The following is a 21,382-nucleotide window of genomic DNA, read 5'->3' as shown; positions in this document are numbered from 1 at the left end:
TTAGTGTAGGTATCATCATTAGTCTAACCAATAGGATTAGAGCATTTAAAACAAATCATTTGGAGCATTTTACGTAAACTGTACGACCCTAAAACACCGCCCAAGCGATGCATCACCTCCTAGGGCTTTTGAAGCCCTTCACATTTTGGCAATGTTACGCTACTTAGGGGCGACGTATCACCACCATCTCTGACTTTGGACCCTTCTAATGGTCCTAAAATTGCTCTAAATGCTACCGAACTTTTTGGGAATGTTTGAATACCTCATTGTATCACTTTAGACCCACAAAAGTCACTCTTAGATGCCTTCTACACAATCTCATGTTTTCATTTCTATTTAAGTGAAACCGTTAAGTGTTTTGCACCTCAACGTGTAAACATCTTAACCATTATATTTAACCAATCTCAATATAGCTGCCACCTATGACTATGAGATATGACAAATGGACGTCAAGACAGCTTTTCTGAATAGCTATCTTGATGAAAGTATCTATATGGTACAACCAGAAGAGTTCATCAAGAATGGGGAAGATCAAAAAGTGTGTAAGTTGCTGAAGTCCATATATGGATTAAAGTAAGCATCTAGATATTGGAATATAACCTTTGATGAAACAATTAAAACATATGGCTTCGAACAAAATGTCGATGAAGCATGTGTGTACAAATACATCAAAAGAAAAGTAGTGGTTTTTCTAGTTCTTTATGTGGATGCATTCTCCTCATTGGCAACAATGTAGAGACATTGTCAAATGTGAAGAATTGGTTAGCCGAAAATTTCCAAATGAAAGATTTGGATGAGGCGAGCTATGTTATGGGAATCCAAATCCTAAAGGATAGGAAGAATAAGCTCTTGCCACATTCTCAGGCTAATTATATCAATAAGGTGCTTGAAAGATTCTCTATGGAGAATTACTCTCTCCAAGGAGCAGTGTCCTAAGACACCTCAGGAGGAAGAGGATATGAGAAAGTATCCCTATGCTTCAGCAACTGGGAATCTAATATATGCCATGTTGTGTACTAGACCCGACATATGCTATGCAGTAGGGATTGTGAGTCGTTATCAATCAATCCTGGTTTGGAACACTGGATTGCAGTAAAACACATGCTCAAGTATCTTAGGAGAACGAGAGATTATATGCTTGTATATTCAGGGGGTGAGTTAAACCCTACTAGATACACTGATTTTGATTTCCAATTAGACAAAGACAGTCGTAAGTCGACATCTGGGTCAATGTTCACTCTTGGTGGAGGAGCTGTGGTTTAGAGGAGTATTAAACAATCAAGCACAGCAGATTCAACCATAGAAGCCAAACATAGCGGCTTGTGAATCGGCTAAGGAGGCGATTTGGTTGAGAAAATTCTACACTGATCTGGAAGTAGTTCCAAATATGGATAAGCCACAAGAGATGAAAGCATATAGAAGGGAAATATCATCTGGTTAGAGAGATTGTACACCGAGGTGATGTGACTGTTATGAAGATAGCGTCGGAACAAAACCTAGCTGACCCGTTTACCAAGACACTTCCTGCAAAGTCGTTAATGAGTCATGTATGCAACATGGGATTAAGGGAGATGCCTCACTTGCTTTGAGGGCAAGTGGGAGATTGTTAGGATTAATGCCCTAAAAGTATGTAAATACATTTTTATTGAATTAAAAAAAAAGAATAATTTTATTATATATCTGAATATTATAATTATTGTTTGAATTAATTATATGATAACATCAAGAAAATTTCTTATTCATTAATGAGAATATGATCTTGTATTAGTACAAGAGAATTAAGATCATATATAATGAATAAAATTGTCATTAACATATTAAAGTAAGAAATCTTTAATGAATGGTTACTAGTGCAGTTTACTAAGCATACGAGATGCAAGTGATCTAGATTCAGATTACTGATGTGGATAGACATCTTAGTAAATGAGATGTATATATTAGAGGTTATATATGATTGGACCGATAAGAATTAATTATCTTTATAAACTTACTGTTTGACATAAATATTTGATTCTTATCATAATAGATGATCAGTTGTAGATCAGTCTAAATCCTGAGTATTAATGAACTCCTGTTTGTGTTTATTGGATCTTTTGATTCACTTGTTAATATTTCTTAGTATAATGAGGCTAATGACTTTTTCTTTGGAGATTCAATATCATGAATGGCTGGGAACATGAATTACAATAATGGAATGCATACTTTCCTAACGGATCGAATATTGGTTCCCTTAAGGGTTAATTCTGGAATTGAATAGTTATTAAGCTCAAATCTATAATTTGATTATAGATTAATTATTCGCTGGTGAATTAATGATACTTAAGGATCAAGAGGTAAATAGAAGGGTAAAACAGTAATCTTGACCAACTATAATTAATAAACCAATAAATGGATGACATAACTACATTTATTGATTATATAAATGGACTATAAGAGAAAACTCTATAAATATATTTCTATAAATACTTAGAGTGCAATTCTATATTTATAGTGGAGTTATCATGGGATTAATAAATAAGATTATTGGATTAAAGAGTTTAATTAATAATATGATTTATTGGAGCTTTGTATTATAGGTCGATGGTCCACATATCACCTCTGTCCTACGCTGTCAATGGTAAGGATGTCAAAAGAAAGATTTGTAGAGAAAAGGACTTAATTGCAAATAAATTAATTTTCCAGGGCAATGAAATAATTATGTGATAGTTATGGATAATTAATTAATTATTTAACTATATAGTTTTTATTTTGAAAAACTATAGGTTAAATAAATATTAATCTTGTTTGGATGAATAAAAAAGAGAGATCAATAATTATCTTATTTAGAATAAGATATTTATTTATTTATTTAAAACTGATATTTTAAGATAAAGTTAATTTTGAATTAATTGATATTTATTTTAGGATAAATATATTGTCTTAAATATTAATTAAATAAACAAATGAGAAAATTAGGGAAAACTCTAATGTGGCTCATGCCACTCACCTGCACAGTGAGTGGCACCACACAAAGATATTTCTATCTTTGGGATTTGAATTTTGAATTTCAAATAATTTGTTTATTTAATTATTCTTTTTAAATATGATTTGAATTAAATAATTAAATAAGGTTATAACTGATCAGTTTTATTTTAATAAAATAAGGATTAATTATCTTTATAAACATCAAAAGAAATTATTGTTAGACATAAACTCCAGAAATAGAAACGATAGTTTTCCTAAACCTGAAAACTATTCAATTTCTCTTCTTTCTAGATCTCTTGTGTTGAGTACATCTAGAGAGTCATAAATCAACATTTTGAATCTTACGTGCCCACACACGTTCTTGTGGGTTTGAGGATTGATCTGGAAGATCAAGGTGTGAGTCTTCAGAAGTTGGATAGGAAGATCGTTGATTTTATACAAAAAGATTCGATGACACTTGATAAGTAACAAGAGGTAATCTATAATCTAATTTTATGTGATTTAATATATATATATGTATGATCTTGCATGGTATTAATAATTATTAAAAAGGGCTCTTTTAATACCAACAATTACTGGGTTGGATTTTATATGAGGATCAAAGCCTAATCTGCTCTCAATGAAAGCACCAATCTGTTGACACAGTTTTTCGCCTACAGTGGATTAATGAATTCAAAAATAAAGAGATTAGGCTTTTGCGAAACCGTAATTGGACAAATAAAAAATATCGAGAACACTCACACACTTTTTATGTGGTTCAATGGTTAAAATCCACCTAGTCCTCGAGTTACTCTTATTAATTTGTTTTGTTCTCACTGTGAAATTGTTTGTGATAATTTCATCAGAGTTTCAGTATACAAAATGTTGATCTCCCTTTCTGTCCATTCTCCCTTGTATTTATAGGAAATTTTGCCTAGACAGTTTTAGGTAACCATGCATAAATATGGTAACATACATTTTTGGGTGACATCACATTTACATAAATACATTAATGCATTATGTTGACTGTGTTTTTAGCCAACGACGTGAGAACGTCAAATACGAAAAACCTTCAATAGAATTTAAATAACACAGACAGTTCAAACAAGAAAAGTAAATAACACACAAGATTTTTATAGTGGTTCAGCCCCGATCAGTCGGTAATAGCCTAATCTACTTAGAGTTGTGATTATAGATCTGTACTCAAGATCAGATGGACTGAGCCAACTGAGTTTCTTCAGTACAGATTGCAAAAATACAAGAATCCTTTCAAATACCAGCACTTTCTCTCTCTAGAATACTCAGACCCAAATTTTCTCTCTCTAGAATACTCAGACCCAAATTTTCTATCTCTAGAAAGAAGAAGCAGAAGAAGCCCCTCTCTAATCCCATAAGTCCTCTATTTATAGGCTTAGGGTCATACATACGGTATCTCCTAGAATCGGGATATTTTATTATACTTATTACATTTAAATTACAAAAAACATTCAAAATGTAACAAAACCCCCCATTTGTGGGAAGAATGAGAGATTCCCGCGTATCTTGTTGAAGCCGTTTCTAGGAATCTTGACTTAGTCATCCTCTAGCTAGTTGGTCCACCTCCTACTAACCACTCATGCAAGTGCTGGTCGGACATGTGCATGGTGGTAGGACATGTTTTTGTTGGTCGGACAAGTGCATGGTGGTAGGACATGCACTCCTCTCCTCTAACATGTCATATCTCCTCTAACATGGGACTCTCCTCTAGCATGCCATATCTCTCCTCTAACATGGCACTCTTTATTTGGGCAACCATGCACTTGCTGGACATATGTATAAAGACCAAATTCTTGGGCTCTCCTCGGACCTCACCCTTGGGGTCTCCTCAGACCACACCCTTGGGATCTCCTAGGATGCACTCTCCTTAGCTCTCCTAGGATGCACTCTCCTTAGCTTTCCTCGGACCACACCCTTGGGATCTCCTAGGATGCACTCTCCTTAGCTCTCCTAGGACCACCCCCTTGGGGTCTCCTCGGACCACACCCTTGGGATCTCCTAGGATGCACTCTCCTTAGCTCTCCTAGGACCACCCCCTTGGGGTCTCCTATGATGCACTTGGCTTGGTTATGACATCTTTCAAGCAGTCCAAACTCTTCACCAGTCTACCGGGTCACTTTATCACAACTCTGATGAGTCAATGTATTTATTGACTATTAATATGTCTTTTACTGACCATGCACTGCCACTTGTCACCTTTATTGCCACGTCATCAATCTCCATTTTTGGGGATAACACATATTGATTCTATGCCCACAGTATCAAGTAATAAATACAGACTAATATATGAGCATTAATGAGCGTATAAGGAATTTCTGAGTCTTTTGGGATCATTCACTGTGTGTTATGACCAGGTTTCCGTGAGCTGAACACTTCCTTCGAGCTGGGCGTTAAAGAACTAATCTGAACTGACACGAGTCACGTTCAGAGTTTCACAAAGGCGATCTAGATGTCGCACATCTCAAGCTAAATTATTGGCGCAAGAGGCGACTTGGAGGTTCGAGCTGTTCACTCCAAAGTTAACGAGATGCCCTATATGTTCGCTGTCTTCATGCATTTGTCTGCCAGCTATTCGCCGTGCTGAGTAATTCAACTCATATTTTTGGGGTACAATACTATCTGACCAGCTCTGGTCATGTGCACCAACTAACCTGGTTAGCAATTATCCAAAAAGCCTTTAAATATGATCAGCGATAAGAAATAATTATTCCTTTTTAGTCGAGGGTCGACGAGGTATCTGTGGATTAGGCTGTCATTTGACTGCCACGTGTCAAAATCTCGCACCACGTGATCATGCTAACTTTTAGGTAAAACACATAGAAGCTCAAATTTTCCTTATGTTTTTATGAGTTGCTTAATAGTTAATTTAATTATTTTTTAGTATGATTAAGGGCATTTTAGTAAATGTACGGTTAAAAGTGTAAGAAAGAATTCTAATAAAAATAAAAATAAAAATGGATTGTGAGAACGCATCTTCTCCTGAAGGTAACTTAAACCCATATTTCTCCTTCAGACCTCGGAGCAGAGTAATCATTCTGCAAATGGAAGCGAAAATCGGAAAGTTCTTCGAATCCGTCGGTTCCTTTTTCAGTGGCGGAGACCAGATTCCTTGGTGCGATCGCGACGTAATACTTGTATGTATACTGTGTCTCTATGTGTATTCACGCTTTAATCTACACTGCGTTTCTGTTTGTTTCTCGAGATAACCCTGGGGAGAAAGAAAGTCGAAGAAAAACTTATAAAAAAAAAAATCAGAAAATAATTGAGAGAAGCTGTTTCGTTTGCATGAGTTTACTCGATTAGAGACCCTAACTTTCTGCTCTGTTCCCTTTTATTGCATTTTTTTCCCTTGTTAACCTATATTGTTCTGTAGCTATATTTCTTCATTTATAATCTATGGTGTTTACTTTTTGGGTAAACCAATGAGTTTTCGTATGGTTTTTGTGACAATTTTCTTAGGTGATGTATCTAATATTTTCCAATTATAAGCAATTGTTTCAATTTATTCGTATTGCCTATGGGAAGGAGTTCTTTTGTCAAATAAAATGAGATTTATTTAGCGTGTTCGTGAGAGCAATCCATTGAAGAACATTTGTTAACTTCGCATAAGCGCATAACAGAATTTCTTCAGTGTAAAAGTGTTTGTTTTAGTTTGATTTCTAAGACGATAATGTATAGCTTTCTAAGATAAGTAGTTTGTGCGGTATTGCAGGCTTCAATAAATCACATAACATTATTCACCTTTTTGTGATTTTTTAATGTAACCATATGCTTCTGTTGTTATTACCTCTACTGGTATTTACTCGTTCAGATATTTTACTATCTAGTCTGTTCTGTTCTTCCGAGTTTTTCTTTCTTTTTACACTGTACTGCACTACATCAGGGCTGTGAGAGAGAAGTTGCAGAGGCTTCTGATGGTGGGTCAGATGAACGTAAGAATGAAAGCATTATGCGATTGTCATGGGCACTCGTTCACTCAAGGCAACCAGAAGACGTGAAGCGTGGGGTGGCCATGCTTGAAGGTGAAATGTGAAGTGTAATTTTTCCTTAAAAACAAATTTATCATGGTAAAGAATTGACTGGCTGCTGTGGAAGGAACGGAACAGATTTTTGCATGGCTGTTGTAGTTGTTGACAAGACTTTTCTTGTTTGTCCATAGCTTTATGGGTCTTTCCTGTAAATGTTAATGTTCTTTTTAATATGCTCTCTCTTTGCATAAGCTTTTGGTATGCATTTCTTATTTTGTACCTAACGCTTTGTTTTTTTTTTTTCCTTGAATTGGGTTTCCATCTCCATCTCTCTCATGTTTGTGTGCACCTGTCATACTCTTCTATTTAAGAAGAAAAATATTAGAAAATTTAGAAAAAAAAATATGAATGTCAGTTGTTGTGGATTGTTTTATGCATTTCTTATTCCCTGCCATACAGTTTGGCCTATGTTTTTTTTATTCTTTTCTCCTCTTTCTACTAACCCGTTTATATTGATTTGCCAAAATTAAAAATGTTCTGCATATTGCGTTTGCTTTTCTGTTTTGGTTAACTATAACTTTTTTCTTATGGCTTACCCCTGCTCCCAAATTCCCAATGTTTTATATATCTTGAATAATGCAGGAGTTCATCCTGCACTTGTATCTGTTTACGTTGAGGAAATATTCTGATATAACATTAACATCTGCAGCTTCTTTGACAAATACTAGCTCACCTTTGGAACAGAGAGAGAAGCTATACCTTCTGGCTGTTGGATATTACCGAAGCAGTGAATATTCAAAAAGTCGGCAGCTGCTGGAGCAATGCTTAGAGGTTTGTTTTTTCCCATGGTTTTCACCATAACCATAAAACCTACTATTTATATAGTATTGTCATCCTATTTTTATCTGCCTCTTCATGCATGCAGTATGCAGCGATATATGATTATGTAATTCATATTTATTATTATAGTGCCAGAGGATTGGTACTTTCTGTAGAAATAATCAGAATTTATTTGTTAGTATTTTACCGTTCATTAGTTAGTGTTTTACAACTAAGATGTAGTTAATGTGTAATTTAGTTTATACCTAGAATATACCTTTGTACTCGACCTATGATTATGTAATTCATATTTATTATTATAGTGCCAGAGAATTGGTACTTTCTGTAGAAATAATCAGAATTTATTTGTTAGTATTTTACCGTTCATTAGTTAGTGTTTTACAACTAAGGTGTAATTAATGTGTAATTTAGTTTGTACCTAGAATATACTTTTGTACTCAACCTATTTAAAGACTATTCCTTTAGAAATGAAAATATCAATCATTTTTCTACATGGTATCTCAGAGCATTAGAAGCTCAAAAATTGGGATTCTTTTTCAATTTTTTTTCTTAGCCCTTTCTTAAAAATTAGGGTTTGCTACTCTTAAGGTTCAATCTTAGAAAACTATTTAGGAGTGCGTCTTCTATTCTCACCTTCGACCTAGGGAGTTTGCCAAGCCTCCGATCGACAAATCCCCAAAATCGGGTGCCCATTAGAGTTGCACGTGAGTCCCATGTGCCACCTCCAGTAGCTGCCATCTTTGCTATGCGTCGGCGCGTATTGGTGCATGACAACCTCTGACGACCATTTTTCCGGCGTCTTCTTCTTCGGCTTGCTTCATCTGTGGTTCTCCTCATCACCTCAGCGTGTTCTTGCACTTGCTTTTTTTTGGTATGTTCAATTTTTTTTATTCTGACCATTGAAAATCGACCATGTTCACTTCTCAAACTGATCTCAACACCACTTGGTACGCTATGATTGCTGCTCAACCTGAGGCATTCCCTTTCACCACAGATCAGATTACTCAACTTCATAGGCTGCTCAAGTCGACTTCCACGCCAGATTTGAAATTCTCCGGGATTTTTCTCCACTCCAAACACTTCTGCTGCATTTACTGCTCAAATCTCGCCATGGATCATCGACTCCGGCGCATTTGACCACATGACTGGTCAATCTCAACAGTTCATTACTTGTAGTCCTTATCCAGGTACTAGTAAAATAAAAATTGTTGATGGCTCTCTATCAACTGTGGCTGGTAAAGATTCAGTTTATCTATCTCCTCTCCTTACTCTTAAAAATGTCCTCCATGTGCCAAATCTATCTTGTAATCTCCCCTTTATTAGCAAACTTACCCTTGATCAAGGTTATATTGCAAAATCCTCTCGCTCATGTTGTGATGAAATGTCCTCGGGGAAGATGATTGGAAGTGCGAGAGAATGTATCGGGCTGTACTACTTTGATGTTGATCCGTCATCTGCTCAAGGTAATGAAACGCTGCATTCTGATTGTACTGCTTCTAATATTGATATTATGAGATGGCATTACCAATTAGGACATCCTAGTTTTCCCTATCTAAAACATTTGTTTTCTAGTCTGTTTCAAAACAAACACTTGAGCACGTTTAAATGTGAAGTGTGTCAATTTGCAAAACATACTCGAAGTGTTTTTCGTTCTCGCCCTTGCAAGGCATCTCATCATTTCACTCTCATTCATAGTGACATGTGGTGGCTGTCCCGCATTACAAATATCTCTAATACCCGCTTGTTTATATCATTTATAGATGATCATACTCGTTTAACTTGGGTATTTCTTTTAAAAGACAAATCTGATGCTGCTGCCACTTTCAAAAAATTTCATTCAATGATTAGAAATCAATTTCAAGCTAATCTCCTAGTTCTGCACACTGATAATGGTATATAATATTTTAAATCAATCTTAGTGATTCTCTTCTCTAATGACATTGACCATTAGAGTTCATGTGTTCGTAATCCCCAACAAAATGGGATTGTAGAAAGGAAAAATTGACATTTGTTAGAAGTTGCTAGGGCGCTCATGTTTACTATGGTTCCTAAGATTTTTTGGGGAGAAACTGTTTTGACAGCAACTTATTTAATCAATAGAATGCCTTCTTCTGTCTTACAATATCAAACTCCAATTTCTTCTCTTCTTAAGATTTATCCTCATATTCTCCTACTCTTAGATATTCCACTAAAAACGTTTGGTTGCACAACCTATGCTCATGTTTTAGGACATAATCATACCAAACTTGATCCTCGTTCTCAAAACTATATTTTCCTTGGGTATTCTTCCACCAAAAAGGGCTACAAATGTTACAACCCTCTCACTCGTCTCCTTAGTCTCATCAGACGTCACAGTCAATAAAGAGCAACCTTTTTATTTCAACACTTCGCTTCAGGGAGGGAATGTTAGTGATACTCACTGTGGGATACTTGTTTACCAATGTTAGGACCTGAATTCACTCTGTGCTAATGTCTGAACAAAACACGTGAAATGGAAAAGATAGACCAAATAAACGCAGAAAGAGTTGTTGGTTTATATTAGACGACGGGACAAACATCAAGTAATACCGCTAGCTACGGATCTCGTCTCCCATGAGTCTAAACAGTGACAAATTCCAATGTAAGTGATTCTTTGAGCCCAATTTCATTTGATTCTAATCCTAGTTCGAGTGTGATAGAATCGGATCTACCCATTGCAAAAGGAAGGGAGTGAGGAATTGTACTTTACATCCTATATCTAAGTATGTGTGCTACAACAGACTCACACCAAAATTTAGAGTCTTTGCTGCCAAAATTGAGGAGACAATTATTTCAAAAAATATTGATGAAGCCGTATCCATTCTTGAGTGGAAGAAAGTGGTTGAAGAGGAAATATGGGCGTTGGAAAGAAAATGCACCTTGGAAAATAATTGCTCAGCCGAAAGACAAGAATGTGGTAGGATGCAAGTGGGTATTCACAATGAAATACCAAGCTAATGGTATTATAGAAAGATACAAGATGAGATTGGTTGCTAAGGGTTTCACTCAAACTTACAGGGTGGACTACACAGAGACGTTTGCACCAGTGGCAAAACTAAACACTATGAACTCTCCTATCAATAGCTGCTAATCTTGATTGGCATTGCAGCCACTTGATATTAAGAACGCCTTCCTAAACAGAAATTTAGAGGAAGAGGTCTATATGAAGATTCCTCCTTGCTTCGAAGGAAAATATGGACAAGAAACAACATGTTACTTAAAGAAATCTCTCTATGACTTGAAGTAGTCACCACGAGCATGGTTTGAGAGGTTCAATCAAGTGATTAAGAAGCGTGGGTACAAACAAGGTTAGTTGGATCATACTCTATTCTTCAAACATTCACAAGATGGTAAGATTGCAATTCTTATTATATATGTTGATGATATGAATCTAGCTGGAAATGACCTTAATGGAATGGAAGAGCATAAAAGACTACTAGCCCAAGAATTTGAGGTAAAAGATCTTGGTCAGATTTGATACTTTCTAGGTATGGAGTTTGCAAGAACCAAGTGGGGAATTTTAGTCTCTCAACGTATGTATATTATTGATCTACTCAGAGACTGGTATGCTTAGGTGTAAACCAGCAGCAACACCAGTGGAACCCCAAAGGGAAGTATAAGAATAAAGAAAATGAGATACTTGTAGACAAAGGGATGTATCAACGACTAGTGGGAAAATTGATTTATTTGTCTCACACCAGACCTGACATTGCCTTTGCAATTAGCTTGGTCAGTCAGTATATCAACAAACCTTTAGAATAACACTTGGAGACGGTTTCCATGATACTCCTGTATCTAAAGAAGACACTAGGAAAAGGTCTGTTCAGAAAAAATGAAGAAAGAGGCATAGAAGCTTTCACAGATGCAAACTGGGCAGGTTCAATTGAGGACAAAAGATCAACATCTTGATATTGTACCAAGGTTTTCCCCTTGTTACTTCGAGAAGCAAGAAACAACTTGTTGTAAGAAGCAGTGCTGAAGCTGAGCATAGAGCTCTTGCTCAACGAGTATGTGAATTGATCTGGATCAAACGAGTTCTTGAAGAACTACAACTTCAAAGGACGGATCCTTTGAAACTATACGGTGACAATAAATCAGCTATTAATATAGTACACAATCCGGTTCATCATGATAGAACCAAACATGTGGAGGTGGATCGTCCTTTCATAAAAGAAAAAATTGAAGAAAAAAATGTGTTGTTTATGTGCCAAGCAAACAAGAAACTTTTGATTTGCTGACAAAAGGATTATCAAAAGAAAGCTTTGATGAGCAAGTGTGCAAGCTGGGGGCAATAGCAACATTTAATGACAATCTAAACATGACATGTTAACTGTAGTAGTGATGCTCTGTTCTCTCTCCTCGTTTGAGTGAGAGATGGTGTTTGTATATGTTGGTTTCCCATGGCCCTTACGGTCATGGGAGGGCAGGGAAGAGTGAATACCATAACTGGTTATGGGAAAGAAAAAATCCTTTTCCCTACTGGAATTGGATGAAATGGTGGTTCTATTATTGAATATTCTAGTAATGGACCTAGACGTTATTGGAGTTTTAAAACAGAACATAAGGTGTTCATGTTGACTCTTTCCAAAGATGGAGGGACTGTTCATTTGTGTGAGAGAACAAGGTTATCAGGGTATGAGATCACGTTGACACTGGATGGTGCAAGGTGGTTGATTGAAGAGATTCTGAGCTTGTTGTCAATGAAGGATGAGGAAAAGAAGGGTTACAAGCATTTTTCAAAAATAACAGTGGGAATGTATTCATTGAATACTTCAGGAATATTAGAGGAGCCTTTCTCAAAGTTTCCACGTTGAAGAACAATGTTTTGAGAAGTGTTATTATACTTGATGAGGGATAGGAGTCAAGTTGGAAGGAGTTGAATAATTGTCTTGATGGGATTGTTGGCAGAATTGATAGGAGTTTACAAAGGATATTTCCTTTGAATAACAGGGTGCCCAAGAAATCTTGGGTCTCTGTGGTAACTGGGAAGGGTGAGGGTGAGGGGGACACTAGTTATACAAACTTTGATAGTCATGAAGTACCAAGCAAGAAGGGTCATGCTGTTTTGTTGATGCGAAGGATAGCCATTTTTCTTGGAAAATTATTATGGAAGGCATATAACGAGAAGTACAAGTAGATGTTGAAATGTCTTTTTTCTTTGATGATAGAGCTATTCTATGGTGTCCTAGTGCAACTATACAAAAAGATTTGTTCTCTAAAGGAGTAATAGTTATTCCTAATGTTACATAGATTTATGTTGTCCCTTGGAGTTGGAGCCGGCTGTCGGGAGAAAAGAAAGTCAACTGCCATCATAATTGGATCGGGGTTGATGTCGTCCTATTTGGAATATCCATGTTTTTAAGGTTATAGGGGCTCTATGTGGATGTGGACAAAGGTTCTTTAGAGATGAAGGATGTGTCTCATGCTCGTTTGAGGGTAATCAGAGACTATTGGATTTATTTTGGCGGCCATCGTTCTGCCCTATGATGGAAATTTTATTACTTTAAGATTATTCAAGCTGAGAGAGCAAAATTTTCAGTCCAAAAGCAGCCCTGTATATGGCAAAGACAAAGACAGTATATGGGTTAGGAAGCAGGTTCAGAATGATCCTAAATCTGCCGATGAAGGTGGTGCGAAGGTGTTTTGTGACGAAATCATAGAAGTTTCAGGTGGTGAAAACGTGACCGGACTGATAGTTACTGGAAATCAAGTGCTGGAGCCTGAAGTTGTGGCGGTGGCTGGGGTTGTCGATTTAGGTGGGGGAAAGAACAATGTGGAGTCAACATCTCAAATTTTCCCTGATTTTCAGGGAGAGTTATGTCATACCCTAATTCCTAGGGGAAATCAGTCGAAGGATAAGGAGAAGAATTTTTCAAAAAAGGAATGTTTTTAATAATATTGATTTGCCTAGGATTTTTAGCAGAATCAAAAGGGATCTGTTGATATCTTGTAGATATGGAATTTTTTATGACATGCAACTTTCCTTTGTTGAAGTTAAGATTGGAGATATTTTGTCTTCTAGTCCCTTATTATTTAACCACATGGTTAGGCCAGGAATGAGGATTGGGGGCTTTATTGATATTCGAGCCAAGTGGCTAGGGAAGTGGGTTGAAGTTGTGGGGCTCGCTAGGTTGTGTAAGGAAGGAAAAGAAGGCAAAGATGAATTACTTTAGAGAATGGGCCCGTAGTGGGCTGCCCAAATTTTTTTAAAGAAAGACTGAATAAAATCAAACCAAAAGGTAAGAATGATTTCTGCAACCAGAAATTAACAGGTGGTCCGATTACAAATAGAACAAGAAAAGACCCAAAAGTGGCCCAACTCTGAGAATTACAGAGATAGACAGTAGCGATGATGACCAGAAGAAGGAAAGCATATGGAAAGAGAAGTGTTCTGAGAGAGGTGCAGGAAGATTGAGCAGCGTGGCGGGATAACCTTGAAAATCATTTTATATTTGAAGAAATGGTGGAAGAGAAAGTTCATCGCTTGAGTTCAGAAAGTAGCGGGTCAAATCAAGAGGGGTATGACTTTGAAGCTTGGGCCAAGGTAGTATTCATACCAAGGAGGACGGAGTCAGGGAGGAGAATAATCAAATAACTCTATAGAAGGATAAGATAATCAAATGAGTAGAAATAGAGAGTTTACGGGCAAATATGGAACTTCAAGTTAATGAAAGACTTAGGTCAAGGAAACGAAAAAGAGGGGAAGTAGGGAGTTAAAAAATCTAGCATTTAACGTTAACTATGATCAGAATAGGACAGAGAAGGGGAAGAAAGTGGTAAATCAATGAAGATAATGCCGTGGAATTTTAGAGGAAGCAGTATTTCTTCTAAGAGGAGAGCTATTAAAGAGGTGGTTTGTAAGATTAGTCCAGATATTGTTGTAATACAAGAAACGAAGAGAGGAAGCATAGATCGAAGTTTTGTTGGTAGTGTTTGGAAATCTAGATTTAAACAATGGGTGAGTCTCCCTTCCTTAGGAAGATCTGGAGGTATTGTGGTGATTTGGGATTCCAAGAGGATTAAAGTGACTGAGTCAATGGTTGGGGAACACTCAATCTCCGTTAAAATTGAGGAAGACTGCAGAAAGTTGGTGGTTTTCTGGGGTATACAGTCCTAGTAGCACTTGTGGACGAGATCAGTTTCGGGACAAGTTGGCTGGTTTGAGCAGTTTGTGTGAGGATAGATGGCTGGTGGGAGGTGATTTTAATGTCGTCAGGAATACTCATGAGAAAGTTAACAGTAACACTACAACTAGAAGTATGAGATTATTTGATGAGTTAATCAGGGAGCTTGCTTTACAAGATTTGAGGTTGAATAATGTCTAATTTACTTGGTCTAATTTCAGAGTTTCCTATATGCAGCAGATTGGATAGATTTTTGTTTAGTCTATGGTGGGGAGGTCGGTTCCCTTTTGTTCGTCAATCTATGGAAGTTCGACCTATTTCCGATCATTGCCCTGTTTTGATTGATGCTCTCCCTCTTAAGTGGGGTCCTTCCCCTTTTAGATTCGATAATAGGTGGCTGAGTCATAAAAGGTTTAAAAAGGAGTTTAAAAAATGGTGGACAAAAACCAATATTATTGGCTGGGAAGGTTACAAATTCATGAGGAGGCTTGATTCCGTTAAGAACAATGTAAAGTAGTGGAGCTTTGATGAAATGGGAAGGCAAGTAACTACTAAACAAGCGATTGAGCGTAGAATTCAGAAGTTGGATAAGGAAGAGCACGGGAGAGGGTGGAATCTGATCCTTATTCTTGACGAGGAAAAGGCTATTAGAACAAGGTCAAAGTTTCAATGGGCTAAGGATGGCGATGACAATACTCACTTGTTTCATAACTTGATGAATGCGAGAAAGGCAAAAAATTACATTTCCAAGGTTGAGTGTGACGATGGCTCAATTGTGGAAGAAGATGCTGAAATCGAAAAGGGAAGTGGTGAGGTATTACGAAGAGTTATACAGGTCTGTCCAACAGTCTTTTGTGGGTTTTGAGGGGCTTGAATGGGGCGGCTTATCCCAAGCTATTTCTGAATGGTTGGAGAGACCTTTTGGGGAGGAAGAGATCAAACAGCTGTCTTTCAATGCGACAGTGACAAAGACCCTGGGCCCAATGATATCATGATGGCTGTTTATAAGGAAAATTGGAAGGTGATTAAAGAGGATTTGATAAAAGTTTTAGGTGAATTTGAAGAAAATGTAGTGATCAATAAAGGCACCAACGAAACTTACATATGCCTCATTCCTAAGAAGATAAACTCGTGCAAGGTTAAAGAATTTAGGCCCATTAGTTTGGTCACAAGTTTGTACAAAGTAATTTCTAAAATACTGTCCATGAGATCGAGAGAGGTGTTACCAGAGATGATCTTCGAAACTCAAAGTGCTTTTGTGGTTGGGCGTCAAATCATGGACGTTGCAATGGTAGCTAACGAAGTAGTAAATGAGTACAGATGCATGAGGAAGAAGGGAGTGATTTTCAAAGTGCATTTTGAAAAAGCCTACGATTTTGCTGAATGGAAGTTCTTAGATTTCGTTCTTGAAGAGAAAAATTTGGCAGAAAATGGAGGAAGTGGATCATGGGCTGCCTTAAATCAGTCTCATTCTCAATTTTTATCAATGGAAACCGAGAGGCAAGATTGTAGGGTCAAGGGGGTTGTGACAAGGTGATCCTCTTTCTCCCTTTCTTTTTACTTTAGTGGTGGATGTTTTGGGGAGATTGGTGAGCAAGGCTAGAAGTGCAGATTTGTTACATTGTTTTGTGGTAGGAAAATGATAAAGTAGAAGTCACACATTTGCAGTTCGCAGACAATACGTTGTTTTTTGTTGAAGCAAATACTCAATTTCTGAATAGGCTTATTCAGACTTTGATGGCCTTTGCTTTCCTTTCGAGCCTCAAAATTAATTTGAATAAAAAAAACTTTTTGGGTATTAATGTGGAGGAGGACTGGCTGCATTTTGAAGCTTATTCTTTGGGTTGTGTTGTGGGAGATTGGCCGCTGACTTATTTGGGATTGCCGCTTGGAGATAGTCCAAGAAAGATTAGTTGTTGGGAATTTGTGATTAGAAAGGTGTCTAAGCGTCTGGAATGATGGAAGAATGCTTACTTGTCTAGAGGGGGAAGGTTAATGTTAATTAATTATGTGTTATCGTCCCTGCCCATTTACTACTTGTCTCTGTTTAGAATGCCCGACCATGTGATAGAGATTTTGGAAAGAAGTATTAGGAATTTTCTATGGGAGGGAGGAGAGTTGGGGAAGGGAGATCACTTAATCTCTTGGGAAGTAGTGTGCCGCTTGAAAAACAAGGGTGGTTTGGGTATTGGTAATTTGCGGTTGAGAAACAAGTCACTTTTGATGAAATGGCTGTGGAGATTTCCCTTATAGCAAGATTCTCTTTGGTGTAGGGTGATCAAAAGTAAGTATGGGATGCATTGCAATGGGTGGGATACTAATAAGAGCTCTAGAGGGACACATAGAAGTCGGGTGAAGGGTATAGACCTTTTAGGAGGACTTTTTGCAACTATTTTCTTTCAAGGTGGTAGTGATCGCTGAATTCGGTTTTGGGAGGACAGTTGGGTTGGTGAGCAGCCTTTAAGTGAGACCTTTCCCGGACTAGCTAGGTTATGTGAAAAAAGGCAGCATTATATATCCATTTTGTGGCAGAATACTCAACTCCAGTGAATTGGAATCTACATTTTCGAAGGAATCTTTGAGATAGAGAACTAACAGATTTGGTTAGTCTCTTAGATATTCTGGACACAGGCTGCCTCTGTCAAGTGCTTGAGGATTGCAGGATTTGGAGATTGGATTCCTCTGGGATGTTTTCTTGTAAATCGGCCTATAATGCCCTTAGGGAGGACGATGCTATTCCTTCACCTATTTGGTCGAAAACACTTTGGAGGGCTCATGCCCCACCAAAGGTCAGAATGTTCTGAGGGAGGCTTAATGTGCATGAAGTGCTTCAAAAGGGATACCGTTTATGTCTCTCTGGGCTGGTGCGTGTTGTGCAGGAAGGCTAGTGAAAATGTCAGCCTCCTCTTCCTTTCTTGTTTTTTTATTTTTTTTTTACCTTTTCCTTCCTTGTGAGTTTGTTTTAAAATTATTGTTTAGACATCTTGATGAGGTTTGGCTGAGTTGGGCTATACAATACCTCAATCACGTGCAAAACTATTGCAATTTTATGTCAGTAGAAGTAAGGAAGGTCAAATTCTTTGGACAACCGCGGTGGCTGAAGCACAGGATTTTTGAGGAACATAGTAGTGATATAGATGGGTTGTGGGATAAGATTAGGCTTTGGGTTGCTTTGTGGATGAACGAAGTTAAGGGTTTAAAAGAGGTTCCTTTCTCTTGCTTTCGTAGAGACTGGAACTTAATTCTGTAATGTTTTGTTGTGTCTTGGCTCAACGAGGTTGTTTTTGCTTTTTGTTTTTTCTTTTGTTTTGTTTTTGTAATCATGGTATTCCTCCGCCAAAAGTGAGGTTCTTAATAAATTGTGGGAGCAGACCACTCATGTACTTGTGGTCTTCTTCTCTTTTTCACAAAAAAAAAAAGGTGTGCATGCAGGGCATGTGGGACTTGTATGCACCGGCTTGAAGGAGGGTGTAGAAATAATCAGAATTTATTTGTTAGTATTTTACAGTTCATTTGTTAGTGTTTTAAAGCTAAGGTGTAATTAATGTGTACTATACTTTTGTACTCAGCCTATACCTTTAGAAATGAAAACATCATCAAGAGTATATTTTTCTACACTTTCTCAAAATTTTGACAGTGTTGAACTTTATGTTGTTGGATTGGTGAAATTGAATGGGGCAAATATTATTACTAATACAACAATAATGTTCTTATGTTATAGAACTTTTTGTACATATTTTGTAGTTTATTCATCTGATTGATTATCTATATTCTGCTGTAAGAAACTGTAATATCTTTCACCAATTAACGATGAAACTAAAAGGTCAAATCAAATTGTTAATTGGCATGCCCAGACTATCTTTTGATAAGCCAGTGTTACTGCCTACCACGATCTGGTGATATAAACCCCTGCCTCTTTGGCTAGTACCTAGAAGTCCATATCTGAAAGAAAACAGACATCAATTGATTGATTCATCCATTTATTCAATTTGTGCACTATAGGCTAGGTATCTTTCAACAATAATGTTGTCTGCATAGGAAATGTTCTTATGTTATAGACGTGTAATTGATTATCATCTTGATTTCTATTCTGTCGACTATCCATCTTACAAGAAATAAAAACCCCCTTAATATGACATAACAACAGATATCTAAAGTTCATTCTATATGTGCACATGTGGCTTTCAATTAATACTTTGTTTTCCCTTATGTAGATTGCTCCTGATTGGAGGCAGGCTCTGACCCTTAAGAAGACAGTTGAAGACCGAATTGCTAAGGGTAACTTTCAGTATAATATGTTGTGCCAAAAGCCTATAACGTTTGACTGAAGGAATTGCCAACAATTTTCTTTTCTTTTGCTTTTGGTTTTTTGGATCGCAGATGGTGTTATTGGAATAGGCATCACTGCTACTGCGGTTGGACTTATAGCTGGTGGTATTGCTGCTGCATTTGCCCGAAGGAACTGATGAAGGAATGAATTGCGAATTCGTGTATCAACTGGCAACGTGCTGTCAATGGTTTACTCCAAAAGCTGCTATGTTTAATAATCTCAGCATCTGAAATAAGTTTATTTTGTTTAGTATTATTAATTTTTTTTTGTTTTGAATGTTTTTTTACATAGCTTAAACAATCATAATGTTAATAACTATATTATTGCTAGTCAATACAATTTTATAAATTTTCTTGTAAGTTTCTCCTAGCTATAGATAAAAGAGGTAATAGTTGTTTATATGCCACAAGTACTTATAATTTATGAGTCTATTCGGTGCTTCTACAAGCACTTATTTCGCATTATATAATCTTATGTATAATAGCACTCAAAAACCGAGCCAAAAAGCAACGTATTGGAATACAGAAGGCACAACAAGCAATGATCTCGGTGAAACCGAGATTCTCAAAATTCAGTGGGAGTTAGATGTGAGAACTTTCTGTTCCAACACAGATTTTGTTGCCATGACAAAGGCCAATACTGCGAAGCAATGAAAGCATAAGTTTGAAAGAGCATATCCTGGACAAATCCAGAGTGGAACGAAGCAAGATAGTGGATGAACAATGCAGATGTTGCCAAACAAATGCCAGTGAGTAATGCTAGAAAAAAATCTGAAAGTTGTTCTCTCTTAAGTTGGCCATGCTCGTGATGTCGTAGCTCCCGGGAACTTGGGTGGCGGCTGCGAATGATATGCTTGCTATGATTGTGGCCACCAGTAAGTTGATATCCCCCACATTCTTCACGTGTTAATCACTGATCTGCTTGTTCTTGAGTTCATCACGTTTGGTGTTATTGCTTGGTTGGTCTTGTTTAGTAGGCCGTTCTTCAGATGTTTTAGGTGTTATATTATTTATAATAATATAATGTTATATTAAATAAATGTGATAAAATGAGTTTCTCATATTTTGTAATATAATTTGAGAGTTACAAATAAGTGGGACAAATTTGTGCGTCCAAATTTGTAACATATTTTTTAGAGTTACACATCTTACAAAATCAGTTTCCATTTATAACCTCCAAAATATCACCAAATAATGTGTTTATACATTTCTAAATTGAATTTCATAAGCCATTATGTTATATGGCTATTGGAGATGTGATTTTAACTCTCATTAGGTGTATGTAAGTTATAAAATCGAAATGGGAAGAGTTTGGATGATTTTGTGGTAAAGTGCAAAAATTGGGAGGCTACAAGCTCTAGGTCATGGCTTGGGAGGCAGAGCCTCATGGCCGCAACCTAGAATAGCTCAGGCCGTGGCCTAGGGCGTTGACAGCCAAATCTCATTTTTGCATTTTCATCAATTTGAATGTTTTGAACACTTCAAGTAACTCGCAAATCATCCATTTAATTCCATAAACACTTAATTTAACATTGGTAATAGCCAAGATGGCTGGTGAAATTTGAAATTCAAAGGGTATCTCAAAACTCTATAAATAGAGACCAATTTGTTATTTATGAATATGAGTATTTCATCCATTTTAGCACTTTGGTGAACAACAAAAAGCTTGATAATTCCATAGAGATATTTCTAAACTTGAGAGTCCTTTAGTGCTAAGAGAATAGGGGAAAATAAGTTTTGGACAAAGGTCTTGAATCTTGTTCAAGTCTAGTGATCCCCACTACTCTTCACTTCAGATGGTGTGATTGTTAGAGTGTTCTTCATATCTTCTATTGTTCCTATTTCATTCTTTTGTTCTTCTTGTTCTTATTTTAATTGTATTGTTATTGTCTTAAGTTTGTAATCTCCTGCTCTTCTTCTTCTTCTTCTTCATATATCTATTTTACTTGTATTTTTTGCATTAGAGTTGTAACTTTATTGTTATCAATCTTATTGTCCATTTTGTATTTCTTGCTTAGAGTTGTATTTTGGTTTCTATATATTTATTGAAATAAATTTAATTCTTTCATCTTCAATTGAAGGAGAAACCATCGAGATCTTGCGAGGATTCAACTTTTAAAGGTG

General features: G+C 36.8%; 1 protein-coding gene across 1 annotated transcript; it reads left to right on the top strand.

Moving 5' to 3' along the window:
• Window positions 1-5,951: 5,951 nt before the first annotated feature.
• On the top strand, window positions 5,952-19,618 carry LOC133823357 (mitochondrial fission 1 protein A). The gene is made up of 5 exons (XM_062256042.1): window positions 5,952-6,113; window positions 6,863-7,001; window positions 7,657-7,778; window positions 19,144-19,207; window positions 19,310-19,618. The coding sequence occupies exons 1-5, from the start codon at window positions 6,021-6,023 to the stop codon at window positions 19,393-19,395; spliced, it is 504 nt and encodes a 167-aa protein (XP_062112026.1). The 5' UTR covers window positions 5,952-6,020; the 3' UTR covers window positions 19,396-19,618.
• Window positions 19,619-21,382: the final 1,764 nt, after the last annotated feature.

The sequence above is a fragment of the Humulus lupulus genome, chromosome 3 (genome assembly GCF_963169125.1).
Source record: "Humulus lupulus chromosome 3, drHumLupu1.1, whole genome shotgun sequence".
Lineage (NCBI taxonomy): Eukaryota > Viridiplantae > Streptophyta > Magnoliopsida > Rosales > Cannabaceae > Humulus > Humulus lupulus.
Note: the sequence above shows the minus strand (reverse complement) of the source record. Positions and strands in the feature narration are given on the sequence as shown.

Coding starts and splice junctions, on each gene's coding strand:
- LOC133823357 (XM_062256042.1), top strand. CDS start 6,021: ATGGAAGCGAAAATCGGAAAGTTCTTCGAATCCGTCGGTTCCTTTTTC. Junction 7,002..7,656: donor TGGGGTGGCCATGCTTGAAG/GTGAAATGTGAA, acceptor TAACATCTGCAG/CTTCTTTGACAAATACTAGC. Junction 19,208..19,309: donor TGAAGACCGAATTGCTAAGG/GTAACTTTCAGT, acceptor TTTGGATCGCAG/ATGGTGTTATTGGAATAGGC.